This window comes from Stegostoma tigrinum, chromosome 13 (assembly GCF_030684315.1).
Source record: "Stegostoma tigrinum isolate sSteTig4 chromosome 13, sSteTig4.hap1, whole genome shotgun sequence".
Taxonomy (NCBI): domain Eukaryota; kingdom Metazoa; phylum Chordata; class Chondrichthyes; order Orectolobiformes; family Stegostomatidae; genus Stegostoma; species Stegostoma tigrinum.
This window is the reverse complement of record NC_081366.1, coordinates 41,092,219-41,110,670: the sequence shown is the minus strand read 5'-3', so window position 1 is coordinate 41,110,670 and position 18,452 is coordinate 41,092,219. Positions and strand designations below refer to the sequence as shown.

The following is an 18,452-nucleotide window of genomic DNA, read 5'->3' as shown; positions in this document are numbered from 1 at the left end:
GATTAAAATAATCTAGCATAACCTTCCAGGTTCCGATGTTAAAATTGGAATAAATAGTAGCCATTGTTTGGGTGCCAAGGGTTTCCCTTGGGAAACGTAAGGGAATCTGATGCCCACTCATGCACTTTCACATTAAAATATGCCAAATACCATCTTGGTATGGCCACAAGCATGCATGGAGTTACACATTCTGGAAATGTGCACGAGGCACATCAGGATGTCACTAACAATATCATTTGATGAGTATATTAATCATCCAGCCAATGCCCTTTCCTTACATTACTTAGCTGAATGTGTCCCAAACAGCAAGGAGAATGGGGCATTACCAATCAGAGTCAACTTATCTCTTCTCCTGTAGAATAAATAGTTGTAATCTTTTGAAATTTGGCAGTCTTACATTTGACCCGATGAAAGCAAGATGACAAGCTTCAGTGACATGAGTCTATTCAGCTGATAATTAGTATAATAATTGGCCAGACTACACTTAGACCATAGACTATAGGAACATAATAAGGCTATTCAGTCTACTATGTTTGCTCTACCATTTGATTTTGACTGATGTGTTTCTCAATCCCATTTTCCTGCCTTTTCCTGTATTCCTTCATCACCTTACTAATCAAGAACCTAAGCAACTCTATCTTAAAAAATTGCTTGTACATTCACTCTTTAACTTTTACTAACTAAAATTTATGATTTACTAATCACTGCAGGATATTGTTACAGAAAGCAGGCAGAAACTTGTATTTGTAGTAATTTGAAAATACAGTCTCACAACTCTTATTTTGTTTTATTTTCTTCCTTGTGTAACTCTCCACATCATACACCAATGCTAACTAAACCGAGAGCTGCTGGCTAGTTCCTGACCTTCAACTAACATGATTTAAAGACTGTGCACCCACAAGGTTCACAGAAGGAGCTTGGCTGGCACTTGGAATCTTCCTGCATGATGATGGGACAAGCATCTTGCGTGTACTCACTGCCATCCGGCAGTTTTATGGAATAATGTGGATTACAAATTCCCTGCACAAGGTATTATTGATACTAAACCAAATCCAGCCAATGATAAAACATGCTGGAGTTTCAATGCAATACCCATTTAATTCTTAATGACATATAACACAAACTTTTCAAACTGGTGAGTCAAAAAAACCAGGCTAATCACTTACTGGCTCAGTATTCATTTCTTAGATTTCTAATGCAGAAACATTAATACCGAACACAGAAGATTAATGTGATCACCCATTTGGTTTTCAATCGAGAGGAATAAACGTCATTTAAAGAAAGTATCATAGTTAAGATTTGGTCAGAGGAGCAATGACTGAAGTCAGGACTGTAAACTGCCCTTTAAATATCTCAGTACAGAGAAAGAAATTGCACCAATAGTTAACAGAATGAGTTCCACCCTGAAGTAGTAGTGATTATAAATTGTAAGCAGGTCATTAAACTTGGGAGATATCAATCATTGCACCAGTCATATTTCCAGTCCCAGGTGACTGTGACTAAATTGATGGTCCTGGTCTACAGTTCATTTCTAAGATCTAAAGGCACACCATTTCTGACTTAAACTCTGAATTACTATAAAATAAATTACTAGGAGTTTTTTGTGCCAACAGCTTTCACTAATATAACATTGCTCTTCCAAAAGAAATCAACCACTATCCAACCCAAAATAATTGGGTTCTTATGGATACATAAATTTTAGTCACATGAGAGCAGTTGGCCACACAATGCAGTAATGTACTAATATGCAGTATTGTAGAATTACAAAACAGGAGCTTGTTTCTTTAGCTCCTCATACTGGGAATTCCCAATTTCTGCATTACCTTTTGCAAAGGACATAGTAGTGTAGAATGTTTTTGCATAAAGCAGGAAACAGTTTTTAAGTTGTCTAGAATTTGTAATACTTCATGACTTGTGTAACTGTTATTGGCAATCAATACATAAAAAATAGACACATTTACCTCCTAGGTTTAATTCTACTTATAGTATGAAGAAAACTGTGGACATTTTGACGTTCAAAAATTAAAAAAAAGCTTTATCGTCTCAGCAGAAGACAATCTGCAGTAGAAGTGTTTAAAACAGCTGGATAAGAACTGCCAGAGAATAACAGAAGATTCGCGTCATCAGGGTATAATTGACTTAGTCAGAGTAAAGGATTATGAAGGATGGACTGCAAAGCACACCAACCGCTTTGTAAGGTCTGTTTGCCTCCAGAGAGCACTCCACTGGGCAGCATACCGGTTGGAGTCAGGCCCTTTAAAGTTAAAACACTCTCACTCTCCTCTCTGAAAAAGAAACAAAATAATTGTGATTTTTCATCATTATTCATCAATGTTTTTTTTTATTTCAAGCCCATTTACATTATAGATTTGAACTGTAAAATTAAATACAGTGACAGCAGAGATTATGTGCCACAAAAGTAATGCCCGCTCATGGAGCTGGATTGTAAGGTCATAAGTCACCTGAGCTCCTCATCCACACTGTCACAACACAAAAACAAAACAGGACATGATAAAGGCAGGTTTGTGGACCTCATGGGCTACTTTGAAATTACTAACTTCTGAGCTTGTTAATGATCCAATCACAGCAATTTTGGGCAGCATTTTTAATGTGTTGGATATGGAAAAAATTGGGAGTATTTTACAATAACCAACAGTGGGGAAACAAAAAAAAGCCTGCCACTGGGGATATTTGAAAGTAACAATACATTCTGCTGGTGAAATGGAAGCTAATGTGGGATTCTTTTTTAAAGAAAACATTTTGCAGCTTGCCAGCAGAAATAATGGAAGAGTGAAAAAGGTGCCTTTGAATTTGTAGTTTTGACTGATGTCCTTTCAGACAGGTATAAGCCTGTTTTTGCATGACACAAGAATGTAACACAAGCGCACCTGAACTGGGAACAACAGTAGGCCATTCAGCCCCTGGAGCCTGGTCTGCCAATTACTAACATCATGGCTGATTTCATAGCAGTCTCAACTCTATCTATCTCTACGTATCCCTCCAAGCCCACCTTCTCCAGATTACACTCCAGATCGACAATCTAACTCAGCACTGAATATTTTCAATGACCAACCTCTACTGCTCTCTGCAAAAAAAAATCCACAGATGAAAGAGCACTTGAGACAAGGAAAGAGTCTCCTCCGTCCAGTCTTAAATAGGGGATTTCCAAATATTTAATTTGTGCTCCTTAGCTATGGGGATCCACACAAGGGATATACAAACCTATAAATTGTGCACATTCGCCCCGTCATTTCCCCTCACAATCTCATATGTTTCAATAAGATCACCTGTCCTTCTTCAAATGCAGAAGCGTCCCTCCTAAGATAATCTTCTCATCACAGAAATCAGTTGAACAAACTGCTGAGCTGCTTCTGATGCAATTTTGTAAGTTTTTAAATGAAGAGACCAAAACTGCCACAGCATTCCAGATGTAAAAGCACTAAGACATTATACAGCTACAGCAACACTTTTCTAATTCTTTACTCAATTCTTCTTCCAGTGAATTAGCTCAGTTGGCTGGACAGCTGTCTTGTCCACACTAACTGCATGGGTTCAATTTCCACACCATCTGAGGTTACTGTGAAATGACTCTCCTTCTCAAAACTCTCTGTTCACCTAAAGCGTGTGACTCTGAGGTTAAACCACCACTAGTCATCTCTCCCTAATGAAAGACTTCACCTTTATCATGGAGACAGATGCATACTAAAAAGTGCAGTAGCCTTCAAACAGAAGCAGTTTTTATTGCTGGTATTTCCACCGGTGCTTGTTGCTTTACTATTTCTGGACGTAAGCCTGAGAGCCATCATTATAACATTATTTCTGCATGACATTCCACAAACCTTTCAGTGTCAAATTTGATCACCTATAAGTTTGCTATTTATTGACAGCTCCACATTGTTTTTAGGAGATTAGTTGCCTTTGATTTGGAGCTGTGAATACAAACATTTGTTTCCAGAAGAAAGTGAGTATTTGTGGAGATTTTGAGGTACTGAATAGGCTTTCATAAACAAGAGATTTATATGCAGTGACATCTGAAAATAAATACTTTGGGCTTTGTTTTATTTTATCTCAGCATGGCTTTTCAGGTCTACCCATGGTGGATACTGGATGAGCTAACAAGGTGATTCTGCACTAACTTGGCACAGGGCTACAAAAGGCCATGGGAGTGGTTAGGTGGCATGTATTTGTACAGAGGGTAGGTGAGGGCGCTGGGGGACACAAAGAGTATGGACGACCATGGCTAGTTGGTGTGGAGGCATAGGTTGGCATGCAGGGAGTGAGGGACTACAGGGATGGGAGGGCATTGGGCAGAGGGGCAGTAAATTGCCAATTTTCGAGCATGGGAAGTGTGTTAGAAGATGAGATGATGGGAGGTGTAATGGCTACAGAGCCATTTTTGTTTTGTTGATTATACTGAAACAGGAATGAAGCAGAAAGCCAGGGTGGGACTTTTAATTAGCCCAGCCACACCACGTACAGCTCCGTCTGCACTGTTCTGGGATGTAGCAGACCTAACTCCAGTCAGCGCCTCCCAATCACCAGCACCACCACCTGATCTAACTGAAAATCCATTCAGTCAGTGTACTAACCCCAGGGGCAGGTGGTGGCCTAGTGGTATAATCCCTGGACTGTTAATCCAGATAACATTCTGGGGATCTGGGTTTGAATTCCACCATCTGCTGTGGTGGGATTTGAATTTAATAAATATCTGGGATTAATAATCTAATGACATCTATGAGTTGATTGTTGAAAAAAATCTCTTTTGGTTCACTAATGTCCTTTATGGAAGGAAACTGCCACCTTTGGCTGGACTCCAGGCCTGCAGCAATGTGCTTGACTCTGAGCTGCCCTCTGGGCAATTAGGGATGGGCAATAAATGCTGCCAGGCCAGCGATGCCCTCATCCCATCAATGCATTTTTAAAAATGTTAGGTTTGCTAAGTCAGAAATTTTCCTGACTCTATTCCGAAATTTGAGGGTGGGGAGCCAATGGCTATGGTATTATCGCTAGACTGTTAATCCAGAGACCAAGATAACATAATGGGTTCGAATCCTGCCACGGTAGATGATGGTATTTGAATTCAATAAAATATCTGGAATTAAGAATATAGTGATGACTGTGAATCCATTGTTGATTGTCGGAAAAACCCACCTGGCTCACTAATATCCTTTAGGGAAGGAAATTGCCATCCTCACCTGGTCTGGCCTACATGTGACCCCAGACCCACAGCAATGTGGTTGATTCTGAACTGCCCCCTGGGAAATTAGGGATGGACAATAAATGCTGCCTGGCCAGTGATGTCCTCATCCCGTTAATGAATTTTAAAGCAAAAATTTGGTCTATGTGTTTTCTTAACTCTATTTATCTACTTATCTTTGTTTCAACTGAAAAACAAGCTGCCACAAATTTGAGACAACAAGGTAAACAGCTGGATGAACACAGCAGGCCAAGCAGCTTTAGAGGAGCAGGAAAGCTGACGTTTTAGGCCTAGACACTTCTTGGCCTACTGTGTTCATCCAGCTCTACACCTTGTTATCTCAGATTCTCCAACATCTGCAGTTCCTACTTTCTCTGCCATAAATTTGGTTGCTTCATTTGAGTCATTGGTATGGACTGTAAATAATTGAAGCCCATGAACTGATTATGTGGCACTTCTGTACTCTGGGCTTGCTAACCCAAAAATGGCACTTTATTTCCATCCTCTGCTTCTTGTTAGCTAACTAATCCTATACCTATGTTGATATGTCATCTCTTATATTATCAGTTCCTTTCTTTTGTGAAGTAAAATTTGATGTAGTACCTTGCCAAATGTCTTTGTAAACCTACGTACACCTTATGTAAATGTTCCCTTTTATTCAGAGATAGTAGGAACTGCAGATGCTGGAGAACCGGAGATAACAAAGTGTAGAGCTGGATGAACACAGCAGGCCAAGCAGCTTCTTAGGAGCACAAAAGCTGACGTTTCAGGCCTAGACCCTTCATTGTTATCTCCTCAAAGATCTCTAATAAATTAGTCAAGCTCAATTTCCCCTTCACAAAGCTATGTTGATTCTGCTGATCACATGAATTTCTAACAATCCTGCTGTAGCTTCTTTAATAATGGATTTTAGCATTTTCCTTGGGACAGATGTTCGGCTAACTGGCTGACAGAAAGCAGGAAAATGTGTCCCTCCTTTATTTTTGTGGTTTGCTAATTGGCAGGGTCCTTTCCTGAGTTGAGGAAGCTTTGGTGTATTGCAATGAATCCGTCTGCTATTACTGCAACTCCTTAAATTTTAAGATCCTAGGATTCAGTCAATGAGATCCAGGAGAACTGTCAGCTTTCAGTTCTAATAATTTTCTCGATGCCCTTTCCCTAGTGAATACACTTGTTTTATGTACCGCCCCTTCTTTCTTTCACTTCTTGATTTTAACATATTTTTGAGATTTTTTTTGTGCCTTCGGCAGTGAAGGCAGATATAAAAAACCTGTTCAATAATTCCACCACTTCTTCATTGCCATCTATTAATTCCCTGGTCTCATTCTTTAGGGGACCAACACTTACTTTAGCTAAAGAGATAGTAGGAACTGCCGACGCTAGAGAATCTGAGATAACAAGGTGTCGAGCTGGATGAACACAGCAGGCCAAGAAGCATCAGAGGAGCAGGAAAGCTGACGTTTCGGGTCTAGACCTTTCTTCAGAAAACTTACTTTAGCTACATTTTTTTCCTTTTAAATTCTTATAAAAATTCTTACTATCTGCTTTTATATTTCTAGCTAGCTTGCTCTCATACTCTGATTTCTCCTTTTTAAGTCATTTGTTGTTTGCTTCTAAAAACTATCCAATCTTTTGACCTACCTCTAATCTGTACAGTATCATATGTCTTTTCTTCTAATTTGATATTAACCATAACTTGCTTATTTAGCTATTCACGGCACAGTCTTCTCATATAATCTTTTACTTCTTAAAGGAGTACAATTTTGCCATGAAATGGTCTTTAAATATCTGTCAATCTTCTCTATCTCCTACCTCTTAACCCATTTACCCAGCTATTTCAGCCAAATTTGTTCTCACACCTTGCAACTGTCTTTGTTTAAACATAATATAAGCTTTAGGTTCACACTTCTCAACCTCAAACTGAATTTGAAATTTAAAATGTCAGAATCAGTTTTGCCTAGAGGCTCCTTCACTATGAGATCATAAACACATTTTGTTTCATTTCATAACAGCAGGTCTAAAATTGTCAAGTCTCTGGTTGGAATTAGAATATACTACTCTAATAAACTTGTCCCAAATAAACACTATGAATTCATCTTCCAGGTTACCTTGATCAATCTATTTAGTCAAATCTATATGAAGATTAAAACCACCCATGATTATTACAGTGCATTTCCCATAAATCTCCATTTTTTTCTGTATATTCTGTCCTTCAGTAAATGTACTGTAAGGTGGCCGACAAATTACTTCAATTTATGACTTTCCACCTCTATCCAAACTGATCCACATGCTGATCTTATGAGCTAAGATCATCTCTTACTGTTGGACTGATGTTTTCATTAAATAACAGAGCCACTCCATTGAAATTCTACCTAAATACCTAACATTGAAATTCACCCTCATCTTATTGTTATCGTACACCCATGTTTCATAGTCATCCTTGGCAAATGTTTTCCCACCCTTTTCTACATACAACGATCTCTCACACTCATACACTTTGCTTTCACGTCTTTCAGAATAGAATACAGAATTCCAGAGAGTCAGAGAAGTGGGGTTTTCATTAGCGGTAACCACCTTGAGAGCCAGAGTGAAAGAGGTCTGATTCCAGGGAGTGACAAATATCAGTACGAGTTTCTCAAAAGCCTGGTTTATGAGGCACTATGGTGCCCAGCCATTCCAAGAAAACTGATCCCCAGTATTTAGGTGTGTCTTTAGGGTATTTTCTCCTTTGTATCCATCTGATCATTGTATCCAGGCTGATGTTTCGGGCAATGAAGGGTCTCGGCCCGAAACGTCAGCTTTTGTGCTCCTGAGATGCTGCTTGGCCTGCTGTGTTCATCCAGCTCCACACTTTGTTATCTTGGATTCTCCAGCATCTACAGTTCCCATTATCTCTGATCATTGTATCCATCCTCTTTGTCCTGTGGAGAAGCATGGGCCGAGCAAACGGAGGCTACTGTAACTGTTGTCATTTTTCCTGTTGTTGCTCCTCTTTCACTTACTAAAGGTATGTATTAAACAGCTGCAAAAATGTTCATTTCCTGCAGTGAGGGCCAGCAGTAAAGAAGTGCAAATCAAAGTGAGTAAATTACAATGACTTCTGGAAAGTTTGGAAATAGTAGGAACTGCTGATGCTGGAGGATCTGAGATAACAAGGTGTACTGCCCTATTCCCAATTCCTTCACCTCCACTGCGTCTGCTCCCAAGATGAGGCATTCCACTCCCGGATATCCCAGATGTCCTTGTTTTTCAAGGACCACAACTTCCCCTTCACGGTGGTCAAGAACGCCCTCGACTGTGTCACTTGTGTTTCCCACAACTCATCCCTCACATCCGTTTCCCGCAATAACAACCAAAACAGAATACCCATCATCCTCACGTACCACCCCATCAACCTCTGGATCCAACACATCATCCTGCGGTCCGTCTGCTACCTGTAATCTGACCCCACCGCCAAAGACATTATTCCCTCCCCACCCTTATCTGTCTTCTAGAAGGATCACTCTCTCCGTGACTCCCTTGCCCGCTCCACACTCCCCACCAGCCCCACCACTCCTGCCACTTTTCCCTGCAACCGCAGGAAGTGCTACACCTGCCCCTACACTTCCTCCTCAACCCCATCCCAGGCCCCAAGAAGACCTTCCACATCAAACAGATGTTCACCTGCACATCTGCTAATGTGGTACACTGTATCCGCTGTGGCCTCCTCTACACTGGGGAAATGAAGCAGAGGCTTGGAGACCGCTTTGTGGAACACCTCCGCTCGGTTCACAACAGACAACTGCACCTCCCAGTCACGAACCACTTCAACCCACCCTCCCATTCGTTGGATGACATGTCCATCCTGGGCCTCCTCCAGTGCCACAATGATGCCACCCGAAGGTTGCAGGAACAGCACTTCATACTTCACTCGGGAACCCTGCAGCCCAATGGTAACAACGTGGACTTGACAAGCTTCAAATCTCCCCACCCCCGAACGCATCCCAAAACCAGTGCAGCTAGTCCCCGTCTCTCTAACCTGTCTGTCCTCTCTGCCACCCATCCACTCATCCCACCCCCACCACCTACCTATTATCCTCATCCCCACCTCCTTGACCTGTCTGTCCTCCCTGGACTGACTAACCCCCATCCTAACTCCCTACCTATACTCACCTTTATTGGCTCCACCCCATGCCTCCTTGACCGGCCTGTCTTCTCTCCACCTATCTGCTCCTTTATCCATCTTCCATCCGCCTCCCCCCTCCGCTCTATTTATTTCAGAATCCTTTTTCCCTCCCCCATTTCTGAAGAAAGGTCCAGTCCCAAAACACCAGCTTTCCTGCTCCTCTGATGCTGCTTGGCCTGCTGTGTTCATCCAGCTCTACACCTTGTTATCATAGAAAATTTCAAAGTTTTGCATGAAGCAGAGAAATCGTTAGCAAGTAGATTTGTGTAGTGAGAACACAAATCTTTCACATAACAGTCCAACAGTTATCGTGCTTCATGGTTCAAAGGCTTAAAAGCAGGGCAATTTCAATGATCAATAGTGCCTCACTGTCCTCTCCCCTCCTGACCCAGGTAAGTTCAACACTGTTTGCTGGCTCTTTCAGGTTCAGTGGGCTGTATGAGCTACTCCTGCTCACATTTCCTATGAATGCTCAGTGCAATTCACAATTAATTGTCTATTTCCATACAGAAATGACTGATTACCATGGCAGTTTTGTGTATGCTTCCCAATGTGTGCTGGTTAAACTTCAAACTGGCAGAATCGTATTGGGTCCTTGACTCTATGCCATTTGTAATTTGTTGCCCATACTAGAACAAGCTTCCCCTTGGCAGTTAATATTCTACCACACAAAAAAATTAAAATGGAATCAGATCAGCATTTAAAGATTAAAAATATAAATCAGTATGGATAAGTGACAGGTGACGTTTCGGGCCTAGACCCTTCATCAGAGAGGGGGACGGGGAGAGGGAACTGGAATAAATAGGGAGAGAGGGGGAGGTGGACCGAAGATGGAGAGAAAAGAAGATAGGTGGAGAGGAGAGTATAGGTGGGGAGGTAGGGAGGGGATAGGTCAGTCCAGGGAAGACAGACAGGTCAAGGAGGAGGGATGAGGTTAGTAGGTAAGAAAGGGAGGTGTGGCTGGGGGTGGAGGAAGGGATGGGTGAGAGGAAGAACAGGTTAGGGAGGCAGAGACAGGCTGGGCTGGGTGTGTGATGCAGTGGGGGGAGGGGACGAACTGGGCTGGTTGTGTGATGCAGTGGGGGGAGGGGACGAACTGAGCTGGTTTTGGAATGCGGTGGGGGAAGGGGAGATTTTGAAGCTGGTAAAGTCCACATTGATACCATTGGGCTGCAGGGTTCCCAAGCGGAATGTGAGTTGCTGTTCCTGCAACCTTCGGGTGGCATCATTGTGGCACTGCAGGAGGCCCATGATGGACATGTCATCACCTCCATTTCCTACCTACTAACCCCATCCCACCTCCTTGTCCTGTCCGTCTTCCCTGGATTGACCTATCCCCTCCCTACCTCCCCACCTATACTCTCCTCTCCACCTATCTTCTTTTCTCTCCATCTTTGGTCCGCCTCCTCCTCTCTCCCTATTTATTCCAGAACTGTCACCCCATCCCCCCCTCTGGTGAAGGGTCTAGGCCCGAAACGTCAGCTTTTGTGCTCCTGAGATGCTGCTTGGCCTGCTGTGTTCATCCAGCTTCACAATTTATTATCTTGGATTCTCCAGCATCTGCAGTTCCCATTATCTCTGGATAAATGACAGGGACGTAGTAAATGGCTTCAGTTAAAAAGTCAACCCTGGATGCTGTAGGAAGAACAACTTCTCCTGTTTTATAATTTCCATAATTGTTTGCAAATCTGAGTTCATCTTATTACACACACATAAATGCACACACGTACTGAATACACATAGAATATTGATATGTGTTGTTAGGTTTTTAAAGCAAGAGCCTTTTGAGCAATCTATGTCAAGAATAAGTTTAAATTTATAGCTGCATGCTAAAATCCAAAAAGTGCATTTCTTACCTCTTGCAAAATTATCAAGATAAATTTGGATGATCAATGGAATATTTTACATTTAATTCATTTTACGATTTTGTACATTAGCAAAATTGATACATAAATAATAACTATTGTATTAATTTTGAAGTAATTATTAAATTGGTAGAACACATTTTTAAATGATAATTAGTAAATTAATCTTTTCGTGTTTTTGAAGTTCTTTAAACAATTACAAAGCGGCATGGTGGCTCAGTGCCTCACTGCTGTGTCACAGCACCATGGACTCCAGATTCGATTCCAGCCTTGGCTGACTATCTGTATAGAGTTTCTACATTCTCCCTGTGTCTGCATGGGTTTCCTCCCATATTCCAAGGATGCACAGGTTAGGTGAATCGACCATGGTAATTTGTCTGCAGTATCCAGAGATGTGCGGCAAGATGGGTTAGCCATGGTAAATGTGAGGTTATGGGGACATGGTAGGTGGTTGGATCTGGGTGGGGATGATCTTTGTAGGATCGGAGTGACTCGATGGGCCGACTGGCCTCTTTCTGAACTTTAAGGATTCAATGATGCTATGAATGTGAGAATGCACATCTTACAGATTATTCAAAATAATGAATAATTACAAAAGACCAGTTGAAAAGCCCGTAAAAATAAAAAGCTTCGTAAATTCTTACCTGAGCACAGAAAATACTCTTGCCATTTTCCCAATGGCTCGAATTTTGTTCCTGATTACCTCTTTACGAGCGGCAGCTGCATTTGCTTGGAACAAAAACCAGTATTTGGTTTAAAGAAGAGGAGCTAAATATTCTTCACTTTTTTGAAAAAAACAACAAAATGGCAAACTTTCAATTCAGGTTTCCACCTCAATCACACCATCAAATTTACCCGAAATAAAGTACAGATTACATCCTCGATTGACAAAACACATTAAGCCATCCTAAACCCTCTCTGTCCCCCTATGAGATAATCATGTATATGATCCTTCCCCACTATCTCCTTGCTACTGTCTAGCTCAATCAGACTGCTGTTATTTGGCTTCACTATTCCTTAACTATTTATAACCAGAGCACATTGAGTAATGATTTATTTTCTTCCAACTCCATCATTACTTCAGCAGTTTATCTATCATTGGCCTTCTTTGCTTCCTAATTTACATGCTGCGCCTTTGTGATATTATTCATTACACGGGTTGAGTTACCACATATTGCTGGTAATGTCCAATTCAATATATGCGTATCTTATTTGACCACATCATTTCCATCACAAATGTTATCTACTTTCCAGAGATAATGGGAACTGCAGATGCTGGAGAATCCAAGATAACAAAGTGTGAAGCTGGATGAACACAGCAGGCCAAGCAGCATCTCAGGAGCACAAAAGCTGACGTTTCGGGCCTAGACCCTTCATCAGAGAGGGGATGGGGAGAGGGTTCTGAAATAAACAGGGAGAGAGGGGGAGGTGGACCGAAGATGGAGAGAAAAGAAGATAGGTGGAGAGGAGAGTATAGGTGGGGAGGTAGGGAGGGGATAGGTCAGTCCAGGGAAGACGGACAGGTCAAGGAGGCGGGATGAGGTTAGTAGATAGGAAATGGAGGTGCGGCTTGAGGTGGGAGGAAGGGATGGGTGAGAGGAAGAACAGGTTAGGGAGGCAGGGACAAACTGGGCTGGTTTTGGGATGCAGTGGGGGGTATCAATGTGGACTTCACAATCTCCCCTTCCCCCAATGCATCCTAAAACCAGCCCAGCTTGTCCCCGCTTCCCTAACCTGTTCTTCCTCTCACCTATTCCTTCCTCCCACCTCAAGCTGCACCTCCATTTCCCACCTACTAACCTCATCCCGCCTCCTTGACCTGTCCGTCCTCCCCGGACTGACCTATCCCCTCCCTACCTCCCCACCTATACTCTCCTCTCTACCTATCTTCTTTTCTCTCCATCTTCGGTCCGCCTCCCCTTCTCTCCCTATTTATTCCAGTTCCCTCTCCCCATCCCCCTCTCTGATGAAGGGTCTAGGCCCGAAACGTCAGCTTTTGTGCTCCTGAGATGCTGCTTGGCCTGCTGCGTTCATCCAGCCTCACATTTTATTATCTTGGAATTCTCCAGCATCTGCAGTTCCCATTATCTCTCACAATATATTATGGACAGTTGAGTTTGAATGATCTCAAGAACATAATAAGTGGAAGATGGGATATCAGGATAGATATGTCTAGAGATAACAAAGGCGTGAATGTGAATTTTATCAGATCGGCTGTAGGTGGGGCATGGGTGAAAAATGTAATGGATTGGAAAGTAGATAACAAAGTGTCCATAATATATGTTGCCACAAGCCTTGTACACCCATTAGCTTTATCATTGCTGATATACATTGAACACACACCTGCAACATGCGTCCAATTCAAAATTATAATCTTAATTAAATCTGATTATCTCTGCAGCTTATTCTAGTCTCAAGTCTTATCTTCACAACATTGCTTTTCCTCTGACTGTAGTCTTATTTATTCACCTCCTCCTTTGTCTCCATCATTTAGCTCACTAAGCTTAAGTGCCAGAGGTATTCCTTTCATTTTAAGTGTTTTCTAAAGAATCAGGCACAGGCCAGAATCTTCCCAAAGTGTCAGCCACATGAAAGTAGCTCTTTTCCTTAATGATTCAATATATTGTAAATTTCAAAAAGTACCCCTACCATCAAATATCTCATCTCCATCTGTCATGAGTTCATCATCAGAGCAGATATTTAGAACATTCACCAACATCTCTGTCACTGAAACAAGAAAACAATGAAATTAAATTTCAGAACACTGCCATAACCTTGCAAATCTTGACTATCATGCACTGAGTCTTGATCACAACTTCTTTATTGGAAAATTGCTGATAAGCCTAATGAAAATCAGAGGGGAAAGATGTAGGACACATCACTTTAGGGTGTTCTTGTGCACTTCCATGTTGTTGCCTCAATTGCATAAAAATGGAAGTCACACCTTCATCATCACAAACAGCAGTATTGTTCAATCATCTGAAGTCATGGTATTGTTTTGCACAGTCAATCAAACAAATTGTAAGATGTGAACAACAGTCAAAACTCGTGTGACATGGCACCTTATGTATGTCATTTGAATCTAGTTCATCAAAAAATGTTGTAGTTCTACAGGATGGTCTTTTTAATCATTTAATGTTTGCTCCATATTTGTAAGTTAAGATTTTATTTAAACGTAAGTGAGAATTAATATATTACTTGGTTGAATAGCAATTACTAAGGACAATTGAGAATCATATTATCTGTTGTAAACATTCATTAGCTTCAGGCATGGGCCATTCCTTGCACTTACTGCATTGGTATTTATAACTGTCTGGAAAATCACCTGGCTCAGCCTAAATGATCCAAACTTCCTCACATATACCCTAGAAGCCATAAACACAAAACAAAAATCTTCCACTTCAATCATGAATCTTCCATTTGGTCTTGGGACAAGCTTTTTCTGTTTCCATGGTAATGATGTAACCAAGGACCTTGGTGGTAGTCTGATTAAAATATGTTTCCGACATGCTTTGATCTAATTCTGACAACCAGTTGGTGAAATAATAAAGCTACAAGAAAAAATATTAAATGCGACAAAGTGGTAATCTTAGTAATAAACTATACAGGTGGTGGCTTAACGAGAGGGTCACCACACCTCAGACAAAAGGAGAGATTTCCTGGTAACCGTAGCTGGTGCAGGAATCGAACTCATGTTGTTAATGTCACTCTGCATCATGAACCAGCTAATCAACCCCTTTTCTAATAAGCAGCATCACCTAGTTTGCTTTTAATGATTTTGTTTCATGAAAGCTTCGCTATCCCCTTAAATTTTAGATAGCTTTCTCTTTGTGTGTTTAAAACAGAAACGTACATGCATTTCCTTTCAAGGTGAAAGGAGACATAGTTCACACATTTAATGAAGCTTGTGATTACAGAGCTAGAGGATGTTTATTTCTAATGTAACAAGTTTGAATAAAGGCAACAGATGAAGAAAACATCCCGCTATAGTTGATAGACAGAATAGGCTTCACCACAAATTGATTTTTCCAGATGTAGAGTCAAACATAAATGATTGACCATTTAATACCCGCAATCACCATGCTGCTGAATGATAAAGCCATTTCCTGTGGTATGTAATTAATTAAATTAAATACTATGAATATTTAAACTTTTCTCAAGCATATTTTACACACCAGTTTAAAAAGTACAATCTTGGGTTATCCATAAGAATATTATAAAGAAGGAATACAACATAATATTCTCACTTTTCTGCAGCTATAGGCAGTTAAATTTGGGTAAGATCTGTGCTATTTACAGAAGAACTTTTTTTAATTATGAGAAAATTGGATTCTTTATTAATTATTTCATTAAAAATTCAGAGGAACACATTACTTAATTTATATAATTTGGATTAATCTAACACAACATTGAAAGTAGTGCAAATTTAAATCCATGTCATTTGTAGACTAAATTGACAGTGGAAATGATCATAACTATACAGTAGCCTTGAGACTTGTCATTCTTTAAGTTGAAGCTTAAAACTTTGTTCACCTACCTTTCTCACCAACAAAAGGCAAGGACCAAGTAAAGACATCCATAAAATTTGGTAGCCAGTAAGGATGGGGAGAACAGTTGAACTGCCGAATGTTCATAACATTGTTCTCGTATTTCAATACTGCAGCTAAAATGAAACAGAGAGAAATAGTAACAGCTTAGTATACTGTCATTTACTTAGGTTACACACCACATTAGCAACTGCAAAAACCCCCTTTGGCTCACTTCTGCAGGGATAAATCTTGAGCTTATGAAGTTGCAAGCATTTATTAAAACTTTAAGAAATTGTAAAATAATTAAATGCCAATGAAGAACTTTTGAAGCGTAAACTTATTCAAGGCTCATTAATTTTGTTCCTGAGTTCTCTAGTTCTGGGTTCATTGCAAACTAAATATTTACACCTTCATTAAAATTGTTATTATAAAGCTAGAATCATTGTTGTCTTAACTGTGTCTTATGCAAGTTCTTAGTACCTAAAATATACACCATCAATGGAATTTAATGTCCACTCCCCCAACTGGGACCAGGCTGGGAGGTGGGGGATTGTATTGGAATTTAATGTCCACTCCCCCAACTGGGACCAGGCTGGGAGGTGGGGGGTTGTATTTAATCAGGTGCGTCATCAGAGGGCAAGACCATCCCAACTGCATGGAATGGCTGATGTTGTTGCACCTGTGGCAGATTAAGAGTCTGATCACGTTAATATTGGCATATCCTACTCATCTGTTGACTGGGAGGAAGATTTCACCTCTTCCATCACCCTCCCCCAACCCACCAGAAGGCCCAATTGTGGCAAGAGTCACCATCACAGCAGATCTCCACATGTCCTCCACACCTGACCCCCTCTAACAGGCCTGCCTATCTAATTCATTGTTTATCTAATTGACTGAATTTAAACTCCACAACTGTTTTTTATTGAATGTTTCACTGGACACTGTTGTATAGGTGCTCCAGAGGTGCAATGGTGGTATCTCCGCCTCTGGGCCTGGGTGCCTGCACTCAAGTGCCACCTGCTCCAGAGAGGGGTTATAGTGTCAGTAGACAAGCTGGTTGCAAAATATATGGAGACTGGTTTGTTTGCGCCTTGTTTTTCATGCAGGATCTTTGGGTGAGCAAGTTCTGCTCAAATTTCTTGCAAAAATAAGCTGAAATGTAATTTCCTTAATTTACAGAAATGTATCATCATTCATGTTGTTAATGAAATGTTACTGCTTACGGTGCCTGAAAAATTCTTCCCTCACCTTTGTTGGTCAGAACTGCCATTAATGGGCTTTGCATTTCACTTAAATCAATTAGTAAATATGGGTGATTTACTTGTGGTGGTTTATTGGTGATAAAATATCACTACTGATTTGCTTATGGGAAGGCAAAAAGACTCAATTGTGCATAAGAGCACTTTTGGATATAAAGGAAAAAAGAAGGGCACTGGTTAGAATGATGCTAACAGCATGGGTTGAGTGGCAACACTGGCTGAGGTTACCTTGAAAGACTCCCCTTCACCTGAGGTGTTGCAATGCTCAAGTTAAACCACCATCAGTCATCTCGCTCTGTCAAGACAGAAGCTCCATGATCCTCCGGGGCTACAGTGATTTTACCTTTCCTTTGAAAATGCAGAGCCCTATGAAAGTGCACCGATCTAATCTAGTGCATGTGTAGTGCTCATATCCTGACTCCACATGCAGTGCAAATATCTGGGGTCATCACACAGCCTCAAGGCATTTATCCATATTTGCAAGCCTGGCAAATGGACTGGATTAATCATCCTCAATAAGTGCAATTATAATGGCAATTGTTTCAATGGATCCATTGTCACGCATGACTGCACAGCCCTGCTCAAAAAAAGTTACAATGTGAGAGTAACAAGCTGCCTTGTGGTGTGGAATTTTATTACAGTTTATTGTGATCATGCATGTGGGGACTGTGTCAGACACTCAAAAGTGATGTCCCGTTACACTCACATTGCACTTATCCATAACTTGGTCTGGACTTCATGAATTGGACAAATAGTTGAATGTGTTGTTGTAACTAGTTCTGACTAGGTTTTTCCACATATATGGTAAAGGATTCCTTCAGCTTCACAAATACCTAGTGCAATCTGAAAGTAATTCCTTCTCTCTGTGCTTGTTTGAAACTGGCAAGTGTAATGAGTCACTCGAGACGACCACGGAGATTTGTGTCATCTCACTGTATCAATCCAGACTGCCACGTTCTGAATTTGCCATCATTGAACCTTTGAACTCAGCAACTTGTGGAGTTGAGTTTAACTTTAATAAAACCATTTTACCTAAATAGATGGAATAGCCATTGAACATCCTCCAGGCTCAACTGTCGCTAACATGTTTGGTGTTTTCCACAAGAAACGTGTTTTCAATGGAATGGCTCTCACTACTTACCACTTGCATGATATGTACATTTACAATATTTGAATCTTCAGCTGCATATAAGAATTTCCTTACACACCTTAATGTGTTTCATCCTGTGCCACCTTCACCTTTGAAATGGAGCAGTCCATCAAGCTCTTTTGTCTTAAAATGCTACCTGATAAATCTGATAATGTATTCTTTATTACTGTCAACCACAAGCTTACTTTCATTGATCAATCCATATGTTTAGAATCTTACAGCTCCATATACATTAAGATTGACCTGATTGGCAATCTCATCAATGGGGCACCTGTCATTTGCTCACT

The 18,452-nt window shown here is 40.8% G+C and overlaps 1 protein-coding gene across 5 annotated transcripts in view; it reads right to left on the bottom strand.

The window, feature by feature from the left end:
* Positions 1-18,452, bottom strand: part of ppp3ca (protein phosphatase 3, catalytic subunit, alpha isozyme) — a 490,580-nt gene that overhangs the window by 29,885 nt on the left and 442,243 nt on the right. For all 5 annotated transcript variants that reach the window (XM_048543081.2, XM_048543080.2, XM_059650712.1 and 2 more), the window contains 4 exons: positions 15,765-15,890; positions 13,877-13,954; positions 11,872-11,956; positions 2,188-2,285 (listed from right to left, as the gene is read on the bottom strand). In XM_048543081.2, coding sequence (XP_048399038.1) covers positions 2,188-2,285; positions 11,872-11,956; positions 13,877-13,954; positions 15,765-15,890 — 387 coding nt within the window. The remainder of the gene's footprint in view (positions 1-2,187; positions 2,286-11,871; positions 11,957-13,876; positions 13,955-15,764; positions 15,891-18,452) is intronic.